This window comes from Bombyx mori, chromosome 3 (genome assembly GCF_030269925.1).
Source record: "Bombyx mori chromosome 3, ASM3026992v2".
NCBI classification, from domain to species: domain Eukaryota; kingdom Metazoa; phylum Arthropoda; class Insecta; order Lepidoptera; family Bombycidae; genus Bombyx; species Bombyx mori.
The window spans coordinates 7,517,474-7,543,467 of NC_085109.1; the positions used below are offsets into that span (position 1 = coordinate 7,517,474).

The 25,994-nt window shown below is 36.3% G+C and overlaps 1 protein-coding gene and 1 long non-coding RNA gene across 3 annotated transcripts in view; one reads left to right on the plus strand and one right to left on the minus strand.

Moving 5' to 3' along the window:
- The window catches only part of LOC101739889 (uncharacterized), a 145,584-nt gene that overhangs the window by 67,648 nt on the left and 51,942 nt on the right, over positions 1-25,994 (minus strand). The window contains exons 1-2 of one of the 2 annotated variants that reach the window (XM_062675552.1): positions 14,045-14,546; positions 4,254-4,653 (exon numbers count right to left, since the gene is read on the minus strand). The exons of the other annotated variant lie outside the window; for it this stretch is intronic. Of the exons in view, the coding sequence (XP_062531536.1) occupies positions 4,254-4,553 (300 nt within the window). The 5' untranslated portion in view covers positions 4,554-4,653; positions 14,045-14,546. Of the gene's footprint in view, positions 1-4,253; positions 4,654-14,044; positions 14,547-25,994 lie in introns of those variants that run through there. 2 annotated transcript variants of the gene reach the window in all.
- On the plus strand, positions 19,744-22,432 carry LOC119631014 (uncharacterized). Its single transcript, XR_005246528.2, has 2 exons — positions 19,744-20,022; positions 20,470-22,432. It is a non-coding gene; the product is annotated as an uncharacterized LOC119631014 (long non-coding RNA).

Genomic DNA, 25,994 nt, shown 5'->3' on the forward strand with positions numbered 1-25,994 from the left:
AACGTCCTCGGCAGACAGGTTCACGTTTACCATGCACAGTAAAAAAGTATTTTTATGTCTTCATTCTAAGCTTTTGCTTTTCAGGTTCAATAGCTCGTATTCTTTGCTTAGATTTATCTTGAATTTCCATTAAAGACGCCAAGTATGCAGATCTTTTTACATATGACCCCATTTGCCAATATTCTGTAAATATGGCATGCCTATCAGCTAATGGTATACGTTCTTTACATTTCATTCTGCAAACAGGTAACTCTTTCAAATTCAAAATCATTTATTTGAACTAAGATGTCAGTATAACACACTTGTTGAATGTCAAAATATAAATAACAATGTAAACTCTACCACCGGCTCCAAAAAAAGCCACAGTCTTGAGAAGAACCGGCGAAACAAACTCAGCAGCCTTTTTTTTTTGTTTTTTCTCAATTTTTTTTTTTCATAGTGCGATCTGATATACATTTTCCTTTTAAAGTTTTGTATGCCTGTCCTAAGTTACGTTTTATTTTTTCTCTTTTTATAGTACGCATACTCTTTTTTGGAGACACATTAGGATTCATTGAAATTTCATCACAAGTACTTGAACTTGATGTGATTGGAAGTCTCGGTAATTCATAACATGGATCTCGTACAAAATCATCACTAGAGAAGTCAAGTACAGAATAGTATGTTAAACTACTGACTTGACCTGATGATGTTGACGGTATAGGATCGTCTACTACTAGGTTCTCTGTGTTCAAAATCGACTGTTGACTTACATTTTCTAAAAAAGGACAAGACAATTATCTATTTATAATGATATAATATTGATATAATTACGTAATTTGCAAATCATAATTTAGAAGGTATGTGAAAATATACCTTCATTGCTTTCCAGATGAGTAGATAACGTCATTTTAACTAATTTCTTGCCTCTTTGAATATTCATCTTAAATAATTAAAATACTTAAGCTACTACTGTGCACAATCGACAACATTAGTAAATTAAAACCACTTACCGAAGTATTGTTTACGTTATAAATATTTTTAAGTAACCACTTTCTCTAAAGAAATGTTACATTTTGATGTTCTTTATAACATAAGTCAAACTTCTTACGTTAATAACTTTGTACTTATGGTGTTCCTTAGAACATAAGTCCAGTTATGTTTTTTAGTTCGTTTGATTATATTAGGATTTGATAGGGTTGATACAGAACGCCGCTTGAATACGCCATGAAATACTTGAGTTTGATTTATGTGCTTTAGTCAGATTGTGTGTTGAGCAAAATGTAAACCGATGATGTAATAAAAAATAAATTGAAAATTTTGACTTATGTGCTTTAGTCTGCCGACCCTAGATATAGTAATGCACTTATTAGAATTTTTTCATGGCTATTTCGATCTATGAGGTCAAATCATGGAAATAATAAAATATATTTTGCTCCAGTACTTAATAATGTTTTCGTGATCAATGAAATTTGCCACGATTTGCAAAACAAATTTGGCTCAAGAATTTATGAAGGATCTTAAGGCAGATGTTCGAATCGTCTGACAGATTACAAAAGGCTCAATTCAATAGACATGCTCACAAAGCCACAGATGCGCGATGCGATGTAGTATTTGTATGTGAATCAAGAGGGCAAACAGGGCGCACACTCCAGGTCTCGGATTTACTGGAAATTTTTAATACGGTTCTCCTAAGAGGCTTGTGTTGAATTTTTGCTTTTTTTTTTATTGCTTAGATGACTGGACGAGCTCACAGCCCACCTGGTGTTAAGTGGTTACTAGAGTCCATAGACATCTACAACGTTAATGCGCCACTCAACTTGAGATATAAGTTCTAAGATCTCAAGTATAGTAACAACGGCCCCACCCTTCAAACCGAAACGCATTACTGCTTCACGGCAGAAATAGGCAAGGTGGTGGTACCTACCCGCGCGGACTCACAAGAGGTCCTACTACCAGTAAATCCATTTGGTAAATGTATCGCAATCGTAATTAGTGACTGAATCGTATTGCTCTTATATTTAAAAAAACATAATAAGAATTCGCATTTTGATATAACTGGTTTGTTAAATTATTTTCACTGTTTTAGGGCGTAAAATGTGATATGTTTACGAAAAGTAAATAATGATCTTACTGTACGGGATTTGTTACCTGTGAAGCTTCCTTTCAAACGATAATATGTATATCTGTTTTAAAGTACATCAAATAAAACCTTGCAAAAGCTATCGTTTACTCTATAAATATTAAAATGCAAGCTATGATTTTTTACTGTAGATTTAAATTTACACTGTACAATTTTTAACATCATGAGAACAACACATTTATTATATTAGTTAGTAACGCCCATGAATACCAGCTTGAATGTGTGTGAATGTAGCCAGTGGCAAGGCTGCGTGTACCTGCTACCTGCCTATCTCGCATTCTTGTACTATCTATGAACTATCGGAAGACTTGGTCGAGTGTTGTAACGGTTCCTACATATTCGCATCTGAACTTTGCTAACAGGCTTGTCCTCGTATATAAACTGCTTCATTTGACGGCTGTGACATTGACTGACATTATAATTATTACATTACAAGTGTAGTACTTTTAGAACTGGCACGCAGACCCTGTACGGATTCAATTTTATCGAAAATACATGTCGACTTTTCAAAGAAACACGCTTTACATTTAACAACAAAGATACCGTTAGTGTTAACAGATTTTTATTTTATAACTTTTCTCAACGTTTTTTACAATAACAATTTTCAGACACTAAGAATTTATTATGTGATCGTAAAACTAGTCGTGATTCAAAAATCAACAAAGATATTTTGGGTTATTTGAGTCATAAAATACAATAATGTCCGGCCACGTTTGCTAGTGGACTATGTTTCGTTGTATGTCTGGAAATGAATAGATACTAAACATTAATCAAAGTGAGAACTATAGCGCAGGCGACCACAATGTTTCTGTGATTAGTTTCCCATTCAAAAGTGTCGAACATGTTTCGTTCATTGATTATATTATTATTATTTCTTGTCCCCGTTCTGTGTATTTGTAGGTCATGAGCCAGCAACCTCAAAACATTCCAAAGGAAATACCGATCAAGTTTGAAAACGTATCGCAAATATCTCATTTCCTTTTATAATACTTTTATTATTTGCTTTAAAAGTAAACGATTTAATATAGCACGTCATCACTATCAGACGGAAGATATAGATAGCTCTAGCACTAGGAGTAGGGACCCCGGTAACCGTACTCGTCGAACTGGGCAAAGAGTTCGACGTGCAACCTAACCTAAGCATCAGCTCGCTGAGTTTCTCGCCGGATATTCTCAGCGGGTCGCGATTCCGATCCGGTAGTAGATTCATTCGCGAAGCAACTACTCTTGAGTTGTTTGGTCTTCTTTCGAGACGCTCGGGTAGTTGTTAGTAAATCCCACCCCTCCTGGCTGAGCCCTTGCTCGCCCACCTGCCCTGGTAAAACTGGAAAGGCCTCCGGGCCACCAATAATCTCTCAAACAAAAAAAAACGGAAGATATCATGCCCGTTGTCTACCTGAAATACTCTTATTAATCTTCGTTTGTAGTCGTCCTACCGCGCATTTTGATTGTTTATTACACTTATATTTTTAGTGCATTAATAATAAATGTCATATTACATGTTTGAATAGCCTGAACTTAAAGAGTTATTAAGGCGTATTTAAATAAATTAAGAAGGCACTTATTACTTGAAACTATGCACAGTGCGTGTTGCATTATGAGTCACGTCAAAAATGTGTCGAGTCACAGCATCGTACCGTCAAATGTCGATTCCCTTGTACTTTTTGTATTGTCTTAACAGATAAACGAGTCGGACGAGCCAGTGTGATGTCATAGTTCAAAGGAACGCCCTCAAACGTCGCTCAGCATTTCGCAATTTGATGGATATTGAGTTTAAAGAGATGGGCGCGTCGTCGTTTCACAGCAGGTAATTTCGTGGTATTTACAAAATGGTCAAGTCATAATGCTGGGTGTTATTGATTGTGCAATTGAAGGGGGCGGTGGGGATGTGCGGGAGGGGGCGCAACAGGTGTACGAGGCCAGTGCCAGCGCACGCGCATGGGAGCGACACGAAGGCCGCAGCCGCCGCAGCGTTTGGTGTCGCAAGTGTTCTGTTCATTTCCATAACATCTATATTAACAGCTTTTAAAGGTAACTTAGAGTTGAATTATTTATCAGCTATTTATGATTTAATAAAGTAGAATCGGTTCGAATACAAAACAGATTTTTTTTAAAACAATAATAAACTCACCTCTTTAAGTCCATCTAAACGGCCAAGTGACTTGGACTGGCGCAATGGCAAAAAAGCTTTCAGCGCGTCCATGCGCGAAGTTCGCTCAGGCTCCGCGTTGGCTGCAACGGTAGTGAGATCAGCGCACGAGAGACGGGCTTTTCGTCTTTTATCGAGCAAGTGTTTCGCGGTCCTGGACCGACGTTGCACCGGTGCCGCATCTTCCTCGGGCTCGCTGCAGACTTCTCGCGCGGCGTGGACCGTGTGCCGGCGTCTGGACACCGGCGGCGACGTCAGTCGCGACACCAAAGACTCGAACATCACACTCGTATCCTACTGCGGTACAAAGGAGCGGCGCTCAAGCCACTCTCAAACAAATCCATATCGGTTTTCGCACGTTTTATTTCGTTTCTCCGAACCCCTATAACCAAAAATTTCCGTTGACCGTAATGTAGATCGAAACAAGATGACTCTCAATGCCTTTTTATATTAAATGTGCCGCCAAAGTACCTTCAAATGTGTTGTAGATTTAGATCGTTGACCGATCATGAATATTGTCATCGGAATACACGAAATCGTTTTTGTTTGAAATTCATTCACACAGCGTGCGCACCGTGACGGACGGAAGTAGCAATACGAGTTCACATTCAAATAGGATGCTAATAATATAATTGCATTTAGTTTTTCACCAAATCGGAAAATTTTAAAATAAAACAATGAATTGCGAAAAAAAAATGTTGTTGCCTGATAAATGTTACACACTGTGTAGTTCGTTAACCCACTTACCGAATTACTATTACAATTAAAAGCTAACTTTTAAATCTCACGACACGATTCAGTCACACCGTAGTGTGCCAAACTCTTATGGACGTAGTTTCGTGTATGCAAAATTAAATATTCTTGTGGCACTTTGCCATCTCTCAGGCGAAATAAAAGCACACAAGGTTAATAACAAAAATAGTAACACTCAGTCGATTATTCTTGTCGTTTGTTACAGGAATCATTTGCACTGAATATTTCCTAGTAGTTTATCTTTTAAATCAACATACACATTTGTTATTCGAATTGTTTTTAAAGACTTATAATTAATTGTAGCGGAAACATTGCAACAGCTTCAGCATTGTTTGAATGTTAATTTTATAATACTTTTATTTATCTGTTTGAGTTGTATTTTATTGTCATATTTGATTATACAATTTACTTAATTATAAAACGTATAAAGCTAATGCTGATTACTAAATTAAATTTACTAAAACAAATGTAGACATGCAGTAGCACAACACGCAGGGTCGCAAATGAAACGTTACGTTTTCACTTTTACACCTGTGTCAAGATGATTGTTTGCTTCTCTTCGCCATTGTGAATGAGCCTTGTGTGGGAAAGAACTAAGGCATATTGTTTTACATAAAAAGTGTAAACATTCGCAGCCGTTACCTTCTAATTCAGTTTTTTTTTTGGTCCGAATTTCTATGTTTATCGACGCTATTCCTAGTGCCTTTTGATCGCAAGCAGTGGTGCAGTAGCAAATGTTAATATGGAGCATAGCTCGGCTAACAAAACGTTTAGTTCTAAGGCTGGCAACGTCGAAGCAAACCGGTACGCGGACCGGTCCTAAGCTGCCCCTGTCCCGCGCATATGTCTTCATCCCGACGTTTTTAAACACACGCATCCATGTCACCTTATCGGGTTGATCATTGCGGCTGAGCTTCTTGTCATCTCCTATTTCTCAGTTTCGGACAGATGCGCACGCATATGAGTGTTCATTTTATCGGGAACAATGCTAGACGATGTTCTAGAATTCCATATTTGAACTAATATCGATTTCGGTTCAAGGCTTCAGAATTTTAATTCCTCATACATCACTTTTACTGATAGGACTGCAAATTATCAAGGTCTATAAAATATTTTAATAATAAATAACAATCAACGAGTAGCTATGTATATCTCTTTCATTTTACGAAAACGTTCGCTGTTAATTACTGTTATTCATTAAATCGATTATCAAATGCAAACTCTACTAACATCATCACAAATGTTTGCGTATCCCACTTTGAGCAACCCTAATGTACCTCGACACAGATAATAAATTACTACAGACCGCGTTAGCAGCCATTATGATGCAATCATCAAAATAACGTATTGAGTTCTTGCAGACAAGAAAACCATGAACAAATCTAATATAGCGTGAAAACAATTGGCGAAAGTGTGGTATAAACGACAAGTTAGCCAATAGCGAGCGCAGTGACAAAGACGTAGATTAGAAAGTGTGTTATGTTGTCGTATCAGAAAGCCCGTAATACGGTGCGCATACGCTCTGATTGCCGCCCTATCTACTACTGAATCTGTCGCGTACACATCACAATATCGCATCCGATTCAATCTGTCAACGATTAGTCACGTAATAATTTTCTGTATGTACGAGTATAGTGTGTAATTGTCAAATGTAATTTCGTGATATCTTCATATTTATTTAGAATATATGTACGAGTGTTTTAATCGTTTTTAATAATAATACATCGATTTTACGTCAGTGGCAGGCGTCAGAAAGGCTCAACAGGATTGAGAGTTAAAGTCCGACGTTACATTTTATTATATAATCGATAATATTGCACAATCGATTTTTTCAGGTGCAGGTTAAAGAAAACCTACAAAGATTAGGAGGTCAAGCGATGACCTTGCTCTTTAACTGGGTCGGTCGTGAGATGGGTTATCGGGTGGCAGACGTCACGCTTGAACCCACTTCGCTTTTCCCTATCTGGGTGAGCGACCGATGATATGCCGAGAATTTTTATATATTATCAAAATACGATTTGTCAACGTTCTTTTTTGCTGATGAAATTAAAAATACAAATAGATTAACAAGTTTTAGTTATTTAAGCTTCGGAATGTATAAAAATTAGAATTTTGAGAGTGTTAAACGATTTAAAATAACAGTACATTTCGGTCTCATTTTTGTAAACTGTACAGACAGAGACGTCTTCCGTAAGTGTTATATTATACTACAGTGTCCATATTTAAAATGAATCATTCATTACTTATCACGTTGTTCTCTTACTTAAGCTTAAGGAGAGAAGCAATATATAAATAGCTTTACAAGATCTACCGATGTTAAACTTAGACGAAAAATTTATACAATATTCGCTGTTAAGCTTGTGTATAGCGAAAACTTTGCATGCTTTACAAACTTTATAAAACCTAGAAATGACATCACATCAACTTCTGTATTCACAAACCAGCAATAAACTCTGATTAAAATAAAGATTTCCTATTCCTATATTAAATTAAATTTGTATGAAAACTTTTTTCCTTTTGTCTAGTCAACGTTAATCAAGGGTTAAATATGGGATTTATTAGAACGAAAGTACAGGCGTCTTAACATTCTGCGGTAAGCTAAATCAGCGTCCCATTTTCATACAAATAAATCGACTGGGGTTTTTTAATACTAAAATGACGAAACCACCAAAAACGGAATCGCTTACTTTAATGATAATACGTGAGTGAAAGCTACTAAGCAGTCTAATGTTCAAAATTCAAATTAAAAGCCATTCTCAAATTTAACAATCGTAGTAAAAACATGAAGTTTCTCCCACAATGAACACTCCCACGCAATAAGGTAACTTAACAAGTGCTTTTCCGTGACCTATCCAACGAATACTTCTTTATATGTGTGTTACTTAGAAGACTGCGTAAGCTTTAACAGTACAACCGTTATCCTTACTTGGTTGAAATTATGTGACTATAATTTGGTAATGTCTTGAACTACAAGTGTGTTTAAAGTTTGTTCCTCTCTTACTGAGTAGATAGCGCTCGCGTAATACACAGTTTGTTTAGTATCAAGTCATTCCCGATCCTGCGGACAGAATGGAAAGCAGTCGACGTCGCCCAAAACACGTCATCTCGGATCCTCCCGATCCACTAACGGTGCTTTTAGGTACTTCAAGCACCGGTCACCGTTCTCGTCGAACCCGTCGCTTGTGACGAAGGGCTCGACGAGTAAATTAACTCTCAGACATAGCCCACTGAGTTTCTCGCCGGATCTTCTCAGTGGGTCGCGTTTCCGATCCAGTGGTAGATTCTGCGAAGCACGACTCTTGCTAGGGTTCGTGTTAGCAACGTCATCAGGTTTGAGCCCCGTGAGCTCACCTACTAGCCACGGTTACGCTGAAATAGCCCCTAGGGCTATCAGCATAGGTAGGAAAAAAAAAAAAAAAGTATCAAGTGTAAAAGATCGAGAATCATCTTCATTAAGTGTACCACAAGATGTTATGAAGGGCGAAGGCCCGTTAGATAGTACTCGTGTAGATTCACTGCAACGTGACAGAGTTATTTAAATGACTCTAACTGTAGGACGGTCGATGCAAGAGCTTATAACCCGGTCGTTTGTTGGTGTAGTTAATATGAAGTAGACATTAAGGGCTCGCCGATCAATCGTTGTTTAAGAATTATCTAAACAACGTTTCTTCCCATGATTTATTCGCTGATGTACAATAAATGCATTCGTCACACTTTTATAACGGTTCTTTCATGAACTTAAGTAAGAAAGTTTTAATGTTAAACCAAGAAAGCGAAGCAATTTCAAACTGTTAACGTCTGCAGAGTCAACGATATTATTTGTTCAGATTTGTTAAATTTGTAATTGCCAAATACAATTAAATACACACTATGCAATTTTGAAACAAAATAAGAGAATTTCATTATTACTAGACTAATAGCTAGCTAAAATATAATACTTATAAATCAATGAAAATAAATATAATAAAATTACTCTGAATAGAAATCGTATAACAAACAAATACAATTTTGGTCACCATTAATTATTTTATAACTTTATTCTTGAAACTTGTAAAAATCCACACAATCACAAACGAAGATTTTGGTGAAGAAAGTCCCAAAAGAAGCTTATCTTATTTGACTTCTTTAAGCTTTAGATTAAGGTTTTTTGTGTGCGACGTTTCTTTAAATTTACATTGAAGAGAAGGCCGTTAATTATCTTGTCTGTCTTCGTAAAGAATAAAACTTTATGTTGCTTTTTTGGACGGCAGTAAAAATTCCTTCAATCCGTTTTTTTTTTTTCATTCTAATATGGTTCATTTTGACATAAGATGTTAATTCATTTCATTGCCATTATAAAAAAAACATAACGTTTATTTCCAAATACTAAATTAAGTTATATTTCGCTTCAATACTTTTCGATTTTCCGATGATTAAGAACTTTCGTATTATTATCTCATTGCTTGAAAAATTTGGGATTCCAAGTCTCGGTTATCAACCTTATTTTTAATACACAACCTAATATAAATTCAAACATGCGCTGCCAAAATCACTTACTGTAGCTTCAGCGTAAGTTCAAACGTATAAGAAAGTTTGCTTGAATTGTTTTTGTTAAATTTTGGCGTTGTATTTAATGCATGATAGCAAAAAATCTTAAAGCCCAAACAAAAACTTGAAATTTTCCTTTAACTAAGTACCAATATGAAACATTAGCGTTTTTTAGACATTTTTTTAGAGAATCGCAAAAACAGTAATTTGTACAATGATTTCTGTAGTTTTGTTTTTTTACTGCATTGATCGATGACTGACCTCATGTCTGATGTTAAGTGGTTACTAAAGTCCATAGATATAGCAACGTAAACTAATATAACTTTAGACGTGATAGATGATATTGAAGTCACAATTATATTGTATTACGTCTTTACCACCCTTTAAGCTGGATAACTTCTTCGCGCTAGAAATGGCATGATAGTGGTAGTTACCCTTGCAAAAATAGAACATGTCCTACTAGGTACCAGTGGTTAAACAAATTTATAATTTTTGTGCGTTTGTAAAGTGTATAACGCTTCACGATTTCCCCTATCACCCAAATGCAACTGATTTCAACAAAGGATTCTCCGTTCAGAATCTTTGTTTTACAGCTTTTAACTTAGATATACATATATCTGTATACAATAGTCATTTCTATGAATGCGCATTGCACTGTCGTAATTTTGTTCTCATACCAATTTATTTGGCAAGTTTGCTATTTCGAGACTTTTTTGGGATAACAATTACGCGGAGGCCTCGCCGTTTAACAGAGATCGACGTACTATTCCTACACACACACGGTAGAAGTCAAAAGGCTATCAGTCGTAATCAGACAAGTACCAAGTTTTATAAGGAAATAGGTTTTTTTTTATGATTGAATATTTACTGGTGGCCCGGAGGCCTTTCCAGTTTCACCAGGACAGGTGGGCGAGCAAAAGCTCAGCTAGAAGGGGTGGGATTTACTAACAGCTGCCCGAGCGCCTCCGAAGGAGACCTATCAACTTAAGAGCAACTGCTTCGCGAATGAATCTACTACCGGATAGGAATCGCGACACGCTGTGAAGATCCGGCGAGAAACTCAGCGAGCTGATGCATGGGTTAGGTTGCACGTCGACCTCTTTGTCGAGTTCGACGAGTACAGTTACCGAGGTTTCTCAGCCTGCTCCTAGTGTTAGAGCTGAAGGTATCTAACGCAAGAGTTATTGGATCTGATGGATCCGTAAGGACGTGTCTAGGGCGACGACGGTGACTTGTTCCAGCGTGATCAGTATTCGACAAGGAAATACGTACCTAAGCTTAAGTGCAACTTCTAGGTTCAAAGAATAACATCGTGTTATAAAAACTAAAACTCCTAAATTCATAATTACTGGATATCGGGTGTATTATAAGCCCGCTGGCGTACCAGCATCCCACTTATTGCTACAGCGAAACGTTTTGATTGGAAGGACAGGAGAGCTGTTATGCAATACGATTGAGAATTGGATGTCATGTCTCAGTGGTGGTTCCTACCCGTGCGGACTCACAAGACGTTCACCAGTAATTATGCGAGTTATAATTTTTCGGGTTTGATTTCTATTACATGATGTTATTCCTTCACCGTGGAAGTCAATCATGAACGTTTGTTAAGTACGTATTACATTAGAAAAATTGGTACCTGCCTGCGGGATTCGAACACCATTGCATCGCAAGATACGAATGCCCCGGATGTCTTATCCTTTAGGCCACGACGACGACTTCCAAACATTTTACAAGTAAAACGTTGTCTTGTTCACGCATCTAAGCAATCATTTTGTATAATTAAACCACAATGAAACAATAAAGTTATTAACCATTCACATAATGTTCCGAGAAAAATTAGGCGGAAAATTAATTGTTTGTGTTCTTTAAACGGCCAAGAGTAAATCAACCTCTGTGTTAATTAGAGAAAAGCTAGTGGGTCAATGACAAGAGCTAAGCGAAAAACTAAAAACTTCATTCAATCTCTGACACCAATGACTCGAGAAGAAGTGATTTAGTTTTTAGACTGACATTACCAATCAGAGCTTGGAGTCGTTATTGTATTGTTTCAATTACTACGTTCTAAAGTTTCACATCGACCTTTGCCCTTCGAAATTGACTAGTTATATTTAGAAAGTTTGAGAAATGCAATTAATTAGCAATACAACAATTTTATACGCAATGAGAATATAATTGACTGATTGAATTATAATTGCGGCTGTACTGCTTTATGTAATTTTTGTACTGATAACGACTTTAACATTGCGATTAAGTTTTCATTAAATCTTATTTATTGTTAGTTGAAAATAACATTCAAATAGAAACACACAAGACGCTTTGTCCTTTATAAAACTATCTTGCAAATGCGCGAAATCCGAGGTCGCGCGTTTAAGTTTCTGTATCGAAATAGAATAAACATTTTGTTTTTATTCAAATTAAAAATTATATGGTATTAAATTAAATATGATCAATATAAAATGTATTGTGCTAAATACGTTGAAGAAGAAATGACAATTGATTGCTAATTTTTTAAGAGCATTTTTCCGGTTTAAATCTACAGACTAGGATATGTATGTCCACATTCGCGCATTACGGAAGCCTTACTTTTTTTAACCCTATTACTACTGGACTACAATGCAACACACGACCTAGATTGAATTGCACTAAATTAGTACAATAGTGATTTAAACACGCAGTTTTAAATCTATACGGGAAGTGGAAATTGTATTATTTAAATCATCGCCACGTAATTAACTATTTTAACAATATTTACAAAGTATTATGTACGGAGATAATTAAATGACAAAGTGATGCGTCATTAAATTTTTTATACATAACCAAAAATGGCGGAGAGGAACGGAAATTTGAACAAAAAGAACTTGAAACGAGGTTAGAATACTGCTTTCCAGAGAAGATCTGAAGTAGTCTTAGCTTAGAGGCAACTGCAAGCATACGCAGGAAGGTAATCTGTGCATAATCTATTTAACGCAAAATTCCCGAAACCTGATAGAACCTTTCGTCTTCATCTAATGTTGGCGATTGAGAGAGATGGAGAGACTTCCAGAACCGATACGGATACAATATATAGCAATATGCGTTCGGAGAAATCACCCGGTGTTCTCCTTGTCATGCATTTATGTCACAGTTTGATCTTATATACCTAACTTGAATCGACGAAGGGCTTCCACGACGTAAGGATAGGTTTGTGCAAAAAATCCAAACTAATTAGACTGATGTTGTGGAATAACGCAACAATGCGTTCCGGTTTTTAGGGTAGAATGGTGGTCCGGTTTAAATGAAATTTCGACCTTGTATCCCGAGGTGGGTGGTGGTGGTCATGTGATGATATCTTAGAGTTCCGGTAATCACTTAATAACAAGCGTGTTATACTTTCATCTGCAATACTGCAACCAATTTATCTGGATCCGCAAGTTCTAGAATAAACCTGAAGACGATCCTGAGCGAGCCTAATGTGTTGTTGATATTAACGCCATAGACACAAAAATTAGAAAATATTTGTTTACGTATTTAAATATCTGTTTCCAAACCATAAGTTAGGGCGATGAGAATATGGATATCCCTTCATAAAATAATCCTCTTTGGAAAGATAGTGAAGTAGACTTATTGTTAAGATAAATGCCTTACGGTTGGACTTTGAGAAATATGACTAGAAATAAACCGTAATGGATTGATGAGTCCGCGGGTTGATGGCGAAGATGCGCCTTTTTGTTCGCTTTACCCACATAACTCGGCATTTGCTCGATAACCTTAGCAATTTATTCATACCGGTTCCGAATACGAGTATGAACTTATGCGATGACGGCAAACATTTCCGTTGGAGAGCTTTTATTTTTTTCGTTTTGGCCGTTGACGGGGCAAACCTGTCCGATGTAGATTATATTACTGATGATGCTATTTGTCTATTAATATTCCACGTACCTTTAACTACGTATGTAGACAAATAAATATGTCTATGAACTGATCGCTACGTTTCTTCGAATTGGTTTTGATTTTTATAAATATGATGATGATATTAGCTGAGGGTTTTACTAGATTTATTATTATATTAGGTGATTTTCAACAATATACCAAAAATGGCTATGTTGTCATTTTATGCATTTGAGTTAATTATCAATTAAATTATTACTTTGTATTACATACATACAAGTTATCTTACATCGTACAACTACTTCTAAAATGCTATGATGTTTATCGTAGAAATTAAAGGCAGAGAAATTCAAAACTCACTACAACTACCTAAACAAAATATACTTGAAATGCCCACAATATAAAATATATTCGAAGGTACAGTGTAAGCACGTCAGTTCACGTATCATAAATTTCATTTTAATTCAATTAAATGTCAACGCAAAAAAGAAACAATAAATCAAATACCTATGTTTGAAATACTAAACATAACTAACGGAACACATAGAATTAAAAAAAATCGAGGCCATTGAGAGTCACCGCACACAGGTTTCAAGGTGTTTTAACACACTTAAATATTTATTTACCATGATTGATAAGACATCACAATTCTTCTAAAACCATCGAGGTGCACTAGGTTCATCAAGGGCTAGGGATTCCTCAAAGTTGGACGAAACAGTCACACGCGTCCTCAGCCACCAACCAGCTCAACGCGAGCGTAGCACGCGATCCAAGTAAAAAAATAACACGGTTCTTATTTCTTTCACAGTCAATTTAAAGACTAAACAGTTGTTTGTAATGATCTCGTAGCACACAATAAACCAGTCAATATTGGAAAGGATCACTGGAAAGTTGCGATGCCAGTTATTTTCGACGAAGTTTGTTGACAGATATCGTGCACAGACAAACGAGACGTACTCGCCGCGCTCGCGCATACTCCGGTGTGAAGTCGGCCGCGGGCGTCGGGCAGCACTGCGACAGCAAGCTCGCTCCGACTCGCTCGGGTACGTTCGGGCGGCCCCGGGCGCACTCGGGATTTTGTGGTATGTGCGGCACGCGGGACCAGAGGCACAGCACAGCTTCGACTTCGGCACGGATTGCTCTTCGCGCGCTGTCGTCTACTTGCACATATTTTGATGCTATTTAATTGCAATTCTACTTCGGCGTTAACATGTACACTTGCCTAATATCAGGTTCTGTCCAAAGTCGGCATTAAGTCAACGGGAAAGTACAGTTAGGTGCAGGCGCGGGAATGCGTGAGCGAGGTCACGGAACTAGTTGTAAATGACAAACCTTCCGAGGGATAACATTCTGCTTAAATTGTAACCTAGATACATACAAGGAATTTAGAATAAACTGGGATACAATCATTCTTTTAAAAGTTATTGTTATTGCTTACGGAGATTTTATCTTTGAAACAACAAATCGTCGACTCATCATGAATACGGTAGCGTAAAAATTACTATATTATTATTTCAACGTACTGAGTAAGCATGGGCCAGTTAGACACTAAAATATAACTGAATAATTGCAGTACCTGCTGAATGCGGATCCGCAAGTCTTACAGGTCATTGACGCATAAAACGCCTACGCTTTGATGTTGCTCAAAAATGCTTCAGCGTCAAAAAATGTACAAAGGGAAGAAGATTTTAAGCAACGTTAATATTGATTTAGTCAACCTGTAAATAAGGCAAACTTTTAAAACATTGCCTTAGACAAATATTATAGCCGAATATTATTTGCAGACACGTGCGCAAGTCCAGTCGACCTTCTCTTTGTGTGAGCCTAAATAATTTAAATAGCTTTGAAGTTTCCGCTGAGTGCACAGAAACAGGTGTGAGTTTAATATTCGAAAACATCAACGCCCTTCTGGCAATTGATTAACAAAAAAATAAAAAATAGGTCTCGTATGAAGTCAAGCGTTTTATACATACACATGCTACTACTGGTTATAAATCGAAAATAGTTTTCTTTTTTTAACAAGTATGTAGGTACAACCAATTCCATGAAATAATTGTCCAAGGATAAATATTCAAAATCGAATTTACAGATCAAATGACTTACATTACAATTCGAAGTTACAAAAGAGCAATATGACAGCAACTCTGTCTCATGACGTGAGTCACGGTTCCCCAACCTGTTTTAGAGACCTTCGAGCTAAGACATTCACGCTTTTATCTATGCGGAATGTACGAAACAATCAATTCCACTTTGAAGACGTGCACTAGATACCTTTAACGTTTTGTCTTCAAAAACAATTAAGAAAAGAGTAAAACAAAATAGATTAGTTATTTATAGAAATTTTCTGCGCTTTATTTCGCGTAGGTATAACACCAATATTTCAATTAATATCATAACTACTTAACAGTAATCACTCGTATAACATAATCTATGAATATGAAGATTTCGAGGAAAATTCAGTAGGTATTATCGATAGACGCCTTCACGAAACAGATCAGAGATAGAACTTACAATGAATTCCATTCAAATCGAACTATCGTTAGTGTAATACCTAAGCTATAGTTAGATCATCTGAATTCCGAGTCAGATATGAGTCACGCCGCAAAGAAAGCTTCGTAGAGGCTTACAGCGGTGGCGCGCGAGAAACACCCCAGGAATCCTATTGTGAGCACCGCGCGATTTATAGACTTATCTAACGCACAACGCTGCTGTACCTGATATAAGTACGCTTATAATCTATAAATCAAAACCTTTAACTTTGTATTCAATTCTTTATTTAAAACCATATATGTATTTTGAATCTGAGAAGTGCTAAAAAAAGCTCGCTACCACTAATTCGAATATAATCTATAAATCAACACCTTTAACTTTGTATTCAATTATGTATTTAAAACCATATTATTTTGAACGTGAGAACTACGAAAAAAACCTCGCTACCGCTAATTCCAATACATAAATACTTTTGGTAAAATTCACAATTATATATATTTTTTTTAGACCGAAACAGTGTTGTGTTTCAGTCTTATTTAATTTAAATTTCGAAAAAAAAAAAGAGAACGTCGGATCGTTTTTCTTTTCTTTTTTTTAAATGTAACCCGAACAGTGACAGTACATTCAACTCGTTCAAGAAACTTAATCATCGAACCGCTTAATGTTCTGTAATACAACAATTACGTAAACTAGTACGTAACGAACAGGTGTTGAGAGATGTCGGTGATTTGCGAAAAATCGTACCTATACGTGTAGCAATACAAAGAAACTTGCGGCGTGGGGCGGCTTGGTCTCAGTGAAATCGTGCGTGTAGAAAGCAGAACTGGGAGGGGGTTGATGGCGTTCGCACACGCATCAACACTGCAATGATCGGTGCAGCACAAAATATCTTGTAAACAATGCAGTCGGTATTGCCAACGCAGTTCGGCCATAACGACTATTACAATAAACACGAATATATTGTAGATTAGAATCTGTTTTTTTTTAAAAAAAACGTTCGTAGTGTTTTCGCATTTTCGCGCCGATCTTTGTTAAATATTCTTTTGACGTTAAAATGGAGTGGGGCGATGAAAAGAACGCCGATCCCGAGCCAAGTTCTTGAAACTCTCCATCCGCTTGGTATTTATTAATCGAATATTTGTCTACAAGGCTATTAATAGTGATAAGAAACGTCCGAGTCGTATGTCTGTTTTCGTAATAAACAGGAGACCAAAGCACTGAAAGAAGCATTTTTTTATTGCTTAGACATTAATAACGTATATGCCGCCACCTTTCTCAAGACAAAGTTCTTAGATTCAGTTCAAAACGACTGTCCCGCCCTTCAAAGCGGAACGCAATATTACTTAGCGACAGAGCTAGACAGGGTGGTGGTGATAATAACCCGTGCGGGCTCATAAGAGGCGCTACCCGTTTTACGCAAATTATATTTCTTGCAGGCTGGATTTTTATTGCGCATTTACTTCGTCATGAATATTAGTGGTGAATAAGGTTTGATTTGCTTAAAACTCGGTACGGGATTTTAACAGCTGCATAGTTTAATCGTTCGATACAGATAAACTAGGAATGCTTAAGGATATTATAACGGCTTCAAAAACATTAAAGACTAACATACTGTATTCTTTGTGACGATGGCTGGTGTTGGCTGAGTTGTTGCTCTGGAATCTCAAAGTGATGGCGATGGCATTTGTCTCTGACTTTGATCGGTGACGCGTCTGAGCCGAGCTGTAGACCAGCCGTATGAAGAGGCCGCGTGGGTTTGTAGCTATCGACTAGCCGATGCTGCAACCTTAATACGAAACACCTATTCTACTTATGGATTAGTTGCAAATTGATCGGGATATATTCGCTACTTTTCTTGGCATTGTAGGCTGACGAGTACTAGAGTAGTTCGACACAGGATGCCATAAAAACTTTAACAACACACTCTGGTGCTACACAATCATCAGAAGAATGACTCTATTCGCAAAAGAAGTGGAAAGTCTGTGTGATGTAGACTTGAAATTGTATCTTAAAAATGTCGTAGACGTATAAAGCTTCAAATCTCTTTAAAATCTGGGAACGACAATTTCTATTAAAATATACAAAAGGTAATTTAAAATTCTTTCCCGTTGTAGAAATCACAACAGGGCAAATATTATTATGTAATGCCCTAACACTGTATCCCAGCATCTCACGTAAAATTTGAAGTGATTTTCATTTTGGGAAAACTTAGTTCAATATTCAAACGACAGGCAGTAAAATCTCTAACTATTTAAATAATCACTAACCAGACAAAAACGTATGATTTGGGAATGAAGTCGCACGACATTTTTTATGGCTAGTGAAGTGCTTTAATTATATTGTTTACTAAGTAGTTTCTTATGTGAGTAGGTTCCTCGGCATGATCAATCACTACTGTTATACTTTTAGCTGCTACCAGGGTCGGGGATAAGCCTTCTGACTCCATTAACAGATTATATATTTGCATAGTTTCAAATCATGGTAGCATTTTTGAAACAAGAAAAGTACGCGGGTAGTTTCAAGAAATCTAATTGCAATCACTAATAAATTAGGATATTAAAGGTTTATTTCATTTTTACTTATTTTTAAGGCTTTTAATAAGTACATCGAAACTTTATTGTGAGTTTTTAATAGTTCGTTTTGATATTGATAAAAAGATAAACTAAGCAATAAATAAAAAAAGAATGGCAATGTGCGAACTTTGTCTCTTAGATCAACAATTACTTTCGTACTATATTTTGTGTATTAATGGTGTTTATTCTCCTCTACTTTCTGTGTAACTTCGTAATTCTTATATTAAACACATTAAAGAGCAAGGAAATTCGTTGTATGATAATAATTATAATTTTTAATAATTCAATTAAATGGTAATTTAATTAAAGGGTCAGATTGGGCAATGACTTATGAAGGGTGGTATAAATTGAGAGAGGCATTAGCCAACTGTGGGCTGACGAAGATAATGTAAAATCCGTAGTTGTTAGCACCAACTTAAGTAAACTTAATTATTATTATTACTTATACAGTTAAATGATATACCACGTAGGCTAAACTTAATTGGTTTTCTATATACACGCATGTGACATATGTGTCTATTAAGGCGTCTGACTATGTAGGCTGTATGTGTTGTGAAACTATTTTCCCAGAGTTTTAGTGCTGTTTAGAAACTATAAAATTAATATTTATTGGCTATGTATTGGTTTTAATACTGGATAAATTTCGTAATTAACTGCAATTACGTGACTACTAAGTGAGTTGGTGATGATTTTTCAATCTAAAGATAAAAGTCAGTCCTTGAGTAAACAAGTAGAGTGAAGCAATTCAATATACATATTTGTAATTATAGTGTTTTTTATTGCTTAGGTTTGTTAACGAATTGATACCTCTCTTAGCGTTAAGGGGTTATCGGAGCCCATCGACATCAGCAATGTAAGTGCCGTCACTCAGTTTGGCACACGACTTCAAAGCCTCAGTTTTGTGGCGTAACGGCTCCCCCATCCTCCGAACTGAAACGCTTGAAAATTAATGCTTCATGGCAAATATAGGCAGGATGGTGATTCCAATCCTTGCGGGCACATTAACTCCCTAGGACCAGTTAAAAACTTTTTTTAAATGTCCTTTTCTCTCTGAATAGCTTATCTGACAATTGATTAATCAGTCTCTAAACAGTTACGAGAATCTACAAACACTAAAAATAACTTTTCATACTGTTGCCATAATTAGTGATGTAAATTCAAATGTTATTGATATTGCGTTGAGTTTTAGTGCTTACTAAATCCTGCTTAAACATTACCAGTCAGTAAGTACACGTCGGGCTTATAAACCAAACGAATAATACCACTTAACATTTAAAAAGTATGATCGCGTTTATTAACTGACGAAATTTCACTAGGTGCGTTCTCTTGCGAAAAAATATTTCGAAACAAAATTGTGAAATACTGATTATTCCTATTCAAGAAGATTAACATATTTTTAAGCGCGGCACGTCACTTTGCGAATTCGACTACGACAGATGGCTGTCAGTGTCTGAATGTTGAGTAATAACTGTTCATTGGATCTACTTATTTTACAGTGTACCGTAGAAGAATTCGGTACAAATGTTTTAGTTTTAGTGTAGGTAGGTACATTAATATGTTGTCAAAGATAATTGGTATTTTGTAGTTTTGTTCTGTTTTAAATCTAAAGACAAACAAAGGGAACGCCTAGCCAAACTCATAAATTTTCTAGAAGGTATTCAAATAGTCAAGCCAGAATATTTTTAACAATGCGAATAAAAAATCATTTCTGATGGACATTAATGCCCACGGCGGGCGTCTCTCGGAACCGGTTGAACAGAAAATTTTTCAGTTTTTTGTAGCAATGAACATACCTTTACCGAGTGTAAAGGTTAATAATAAAATTAGCATCACAATTTCATTTCTCATCACATTCATTTGGCATTAAAACAAATTGTTCATGTATATAAAAAAGACCCAGCAAAAACAATTCATTTTCAATATTATTAAGCAATAAAACTGTTAGCAATGAGTAAAAGTCTAATACGTGATGGTCGATTTTATTTCAGTATGTTTGGAATGTCCGCTCCGGATGTACGAGAGATATTTTACTTTAAAAGAGACATTAATCACCTCAGATTGAACGAATGCTTCTAAGAATATATGAAAGCTTATTATGCAATCAAACATCTTTACTTCAGTGATCGCGTGAAATTCAACACCCGAAGAATTAATATTATATTATCATGCACTATAGTTTCGCTGTGTATTTTAATGATCATAATAATATTAAGTATTATTTTTTTGTCCTTTGAATGTTTTTGTATTATCTTACTCATATAATGGATAGATTTTTATATGAACTTGATCATATCATTAATAAGGTGACGGTTTTATTTGTTTTTGGGGGCTTTATTAGCCCGCGCTAGTAGGCAGTGCCTCTCTGTCTGAATTCGTCGTGGCCTAAAGGATAAGACGCCCGGTTCATTCGTATCGGCCGATGTTCGAATCTCTCATGCAGGTACCAATTTTTTCTAATGAAATGCGTGCTTAGCTCACGTTCTCTTTTTTTTTATCCTACCTAAGCTGATGGTCTTGAGAGACCATATCAGCGTCGCCGGGAGAGTAGATGAGCTCACGGGGCTCAAACCTTACGTCGTTGGTAGCACGAACCCTAGCAAGAGCCGTGCTTCACAGAATCTACCACCGGATCGGCACGGACGCGACCCACTGAGAAGATTCGTCTAGAAACTCAGTGGGCTGAGTCTGTAGGTTAATTTACTCGCCGAGCCCTGACCGGTGCTTGGGGTACCTAAAAGCACCGTTAGTGGATTGGGAGGATCCGAAATGACGGATTTTGGGCGACGTCGACTGTTTACCATTCTGTCCGCAGAATCGGGAATGTAGTTACCAGCGGCCATGATGAGAGGGTTGTCCTGCCGTGCCGTTTTATCGAAATGGAACACGTTCTCGAATGACGTCCACGATAAAATAGAGTACTAAAAATCAAACCCGCAAAACTTTTTATTTCTGTAATACCGGTAGCAGGGAGTCTTGTGAGCCAACACGGGAAGGTAACAACATCCTGCCTATTTCTGCCGCCAAGCAGTAATGCGTTCCAGTTTGAAGGGTAGGGCAGCCGTTGTAGATACTACATATATAAAGTGAACTTAGAACTGGTGGTAGGACCTCTTATGAGTTCGCGCGGGTGGGTACCACCACCCTGCCTATTTCTGCCGTGAAGCAGTAATGCGTTTCGGTTTGAAGGGTGGGGCAGCCGTCGTTACTGTACTTGAGACCTTAGAACTTGTATCTCAGGGTGGGTGGCGCATTTACGTTGTGGATGTTTATGGGCTCCAGTAACCACTTAACACCAGGTGGGCTGTGAGCTCGTCCACCAATCTAAGCAATAAAAAAAAAAAAAAAGAACTCATGTCTCAAGGGGGGTGGCGACATTTATGTTGAAGATTTGAAGAATGAGGCGACCGTTATACAATGTATAGTTACATATGTTACGTGTTTTATATAATACAATAAATACATAGGAGATTTGCAATTTCTATGGGTTCCTATAATCACTTATCACTCGCCGGTCGTGAGCTCATATACTTACTCATTTAACATATAATATAAAGATATCTAATATTATTCTAGACATAAAATTTAAGAATTTAAGTTCCAGTACCACTGGTATTTTATGTACGTAGACGGAAACGAATCCAATGAAGATAATTTATACACCTAAAAATCGTTCACAGGTTTATGTATATTTTTCTACGCAATGTTTCAACGTACCTTAATCTCCACAGTAGCTCATCTAATTATATTTAAACACGGTTATCAGGGATGTGGTGTAACATGATAAGCCTGATATACGACGTACTTTGTGGATGACAAATGGAAATTATGAATGAATTACAATAGGGCGCGTATTTGAGTTATATGGTCAAAAAACGGATAACTCCTTGAAGCTTAATTTATGCTGTCAAAATTATATGTTAATATTTTTTAAATAAACTATTTGAAATTCGACTTCTGGTCTTCTTGGGAAACGTGGTCTTTGTAAATATTCTTAAATTCTCACAAACTAGTGGATACTTCTACTAGGTCATTATCGTTTTCCAGAGTAATATGACGCTTGTGTAGTTATATTAAACAAAAACTGCTTGCATCGTTCACTACCACACGGAGATATAATCTGTGGTAGACTCAAAAACCCCGCCAAAAAAGTAAAACATGTAAAATTGTACTCCAAATATTTTAACTATAAATTTCGCATTTATTATTCGTAAATTTACTTTTAATATAATTGCAGTATAGTTGACTTAATTAGCACCAGCACTTTAAGAACCACAACAAACACTCTGTACTGTTTTAAAATAGATAATATTTCGTAATCGAAGTGATCTGACTGATATTCGGCGCAGACTTTTGTTTTAGTCTAATACATAGGTATACATATGCACTAATAGCTTTTAAGGAATGCTGTGGCATCTAGATTCTGGGACTGTCTTCCATGATCGCTTAAAATTCCGTCCACAACAGGTCGCGTTTTGTGTTCACACTTGTACTGATATACGCTGTGATTGTAGATATACATAAAATGTAAATATATAACTGAAAAATACACGCACTAGTTTTTATTTACCTAAAGCATGTAAGATTTTAATTCTGCAATTTAATTTCACTAAAAATAAATTCATTTACGATTTCTTTGAACGGATCTCTCGGCTACATAGAGTACGATATCAATCGATATTAATAAGCACTGACATTTGATTCATCAAGAAAATTCTTTTTTTAGTTCTTTGAGAATTCGATGTAAAACTCATAACGTAATAAAATCCTTGGCGATGTGATTAGTTACTAAAAGGACCAAGTCTAACGATTGTGTTTAGTAAAATTTATACGCAGTCATATAAATTACATGTAGATGCAGAATTTAGTAGCGCATGCTGAAGGTTGTATAAATTCATTAATAACATACATCTCTGTGAACGTAATAAGGAAATGAGATATAGAAATTTCATTCATCCAGCGAACGCCAAGATATCCATGGCGCATTTTAGTGAAAATTAAATACTTAACTAAGCAGGCCAAGCCAACGATTACGATTGTAAATATCTATAAGACATTAACATTTACTATTTATGACACCTCAAGAGTTTTGTAACATTTAGTTAATCGTAATTTGTAGATAGTATTTACATAAAGTAATCAAAGGTATATTATTATTTAAAATGTTACGTATGTGTGTACGTCGGCACAAAATGGACCGACGACCTATTGAGGTTCGCAGGAATCCGCTGGTTGCAGACAGCGCAGGATCGATCTAAGTGGCGAGGCTTGGGTAGACCTATGTCCAGCAGTGGACGTCTGTGGGCTGATAGAAAAATGAAAAAGAGCTCACGGGTACTACCTAGTGTTCAATAGTTATTGGAGCCCATATACATCTACGATATAAATACCGCCGCCGCGTTAAAACGTGTTTACTAAGTTTTACAGTAAAACGGCTGCCTCAAACATCAAACCGAAACGCATTACTGTTTCACACTAGAAATAGTCAAGGGATGGTGGTACCTACCCGTGCGGACATACAAGACATCCTACCACCAGTAAATACGCAAATTATAATTGAGCGGGTTTGTTTTTTATTACACGATGTTATTCCTTCACAGTAAAATTCATCATGAACATTTGACAAGTGTGTAGAAAAATTAGCACCTGCCTGCGGGATTCGAACACCGTTGCATTGCTTGACACGAATGCACCGGGCGTCTTATCCTTTAGGTCCGGACGACTTCAATACAATACTGAGTTTCTCGCCGGATATTCTCAGTGGGTCGCGTTTCCAATTCGGTGTTAGATTCTGCGAACTACTCTCGCTAGGGTTAGTGTTAGCAACGACGTCAGGTTTGAGCCCCGTGAGCTCACCTACTAGTTAAGCCTATGCTGAAACGGTCTGTCAAGACTATCAGCTTAAGTAGAGGAAAAATATAATTATATTATTGTAACTTGGACCTCAATTCTCGAAGTAGAAGGTGACATTCATACTTTGATGTCCATGGGCTTCGGTAACCATGTGAAATCAGGTAGGCTGTGAGCTCGTTGATTTGTCTATACTATAAAATATAAATTTTATTTCACGCCATAGTTTTCAAAAAATGGGATACGAATCTGAAAAGTTTCTTTAACATAATTAAATTGTAATCTCCAAAAAAAAAACAAATTTTATCTGTGTGTGTCAGGAATGTCTCAGGAAAAAGACAGATATCTATTAATTAAACAGATTTGTGAAGTCTTACTTGGTTCTAACAATATTTAGAACTTTGATTAGATTTAGAAATTCACTAAAACATTGCAATAGTTGAAATTGTAATCGAAAAGATTTCATATGAACCATAAGTGAGATACGGAAAAATTAATATTATAATCTCTACAACTCACCTATAACACTATAATATTCTGAATAATCTATCAGTATTCATGTGTATCGATTTGTTTGTAAGCCGCGTGGGCGATACATAAAGATGGGGTTACATTTATTGTGAAATATTTCCATGTCGGTTTCTCTCGATGAACACGTAATTATTTTTAGTTTTTTACTACCAACACATATTTGTGTAGTATAATAATATTTGTTTTTTTTACGGCTGTTGTGTTAGCGTGGGTAAGATGCAGATTTAAAATTGGGAACAATTAAGTAGGTAAACCAAATTGACTTTACATATTAGGAAGGTAAGGTAAAGCTTCATGTTTTATTTTTGGTATGCCTTTACTAATGAAAATTATTACCTGTTGTCTTATTATTTCTTCGTTTTCTGTCAATTGTATCGTTCTGGTGTAGGGAATCATGCAACATTAACTTTGTTTAGCAAATACAAAACTACAAAACAAAAATACAAAACGCATTACAGTCCCATTCATATATATTACGATATTCGGTATTTTTGGTTGTAAGTGTAAATGTAAGTTCAAAAGGCAATAAGGCTAAAATATTAATGAAAGAAAAGCCTGAAACTAGAAATATGGCCTCTTCAAAATATCCATAAAAAATTTACATACACATAAATAATATGACATCATCAAGCAAATATCATCAAACTTATCTGATGCAACTTTATACGTTCCGAGGGCTTTAGATTGCTGTTAACAACATGAATCGCCGCTTAATTGACTGTTTGCTCTTTAAATTTACGTGGTGCTCAACAGAGATATGCACATTGAATAACAAATGTAAAAGCTCCAGAGTATTAGTGGTACCCGTGCTATCAGATAAGCTTGAATGCGCGAGGGACAAATCTCAACATCACGCGCTTATTAGGGCTGGAAATGCTTACTAAAACCGACAACATATACTAAACATAACAAATCTTATCTGCTTTTCATATATTTATTGCTTATCACAAGTTTTAATCAAGTTTGTCACGTTAACAATTTTCTGAATTATGGATTAGCAGAAATTAAATGTAACAACCCTAATTCGGTTACAGCATTTTATAACTATCGCTGAATGCGCGAGTCTCGTTGATAGAATCAGAATCACGAATAGATTTTACACGTACCACGTGCAGCTATAAAACGACAATCCAGA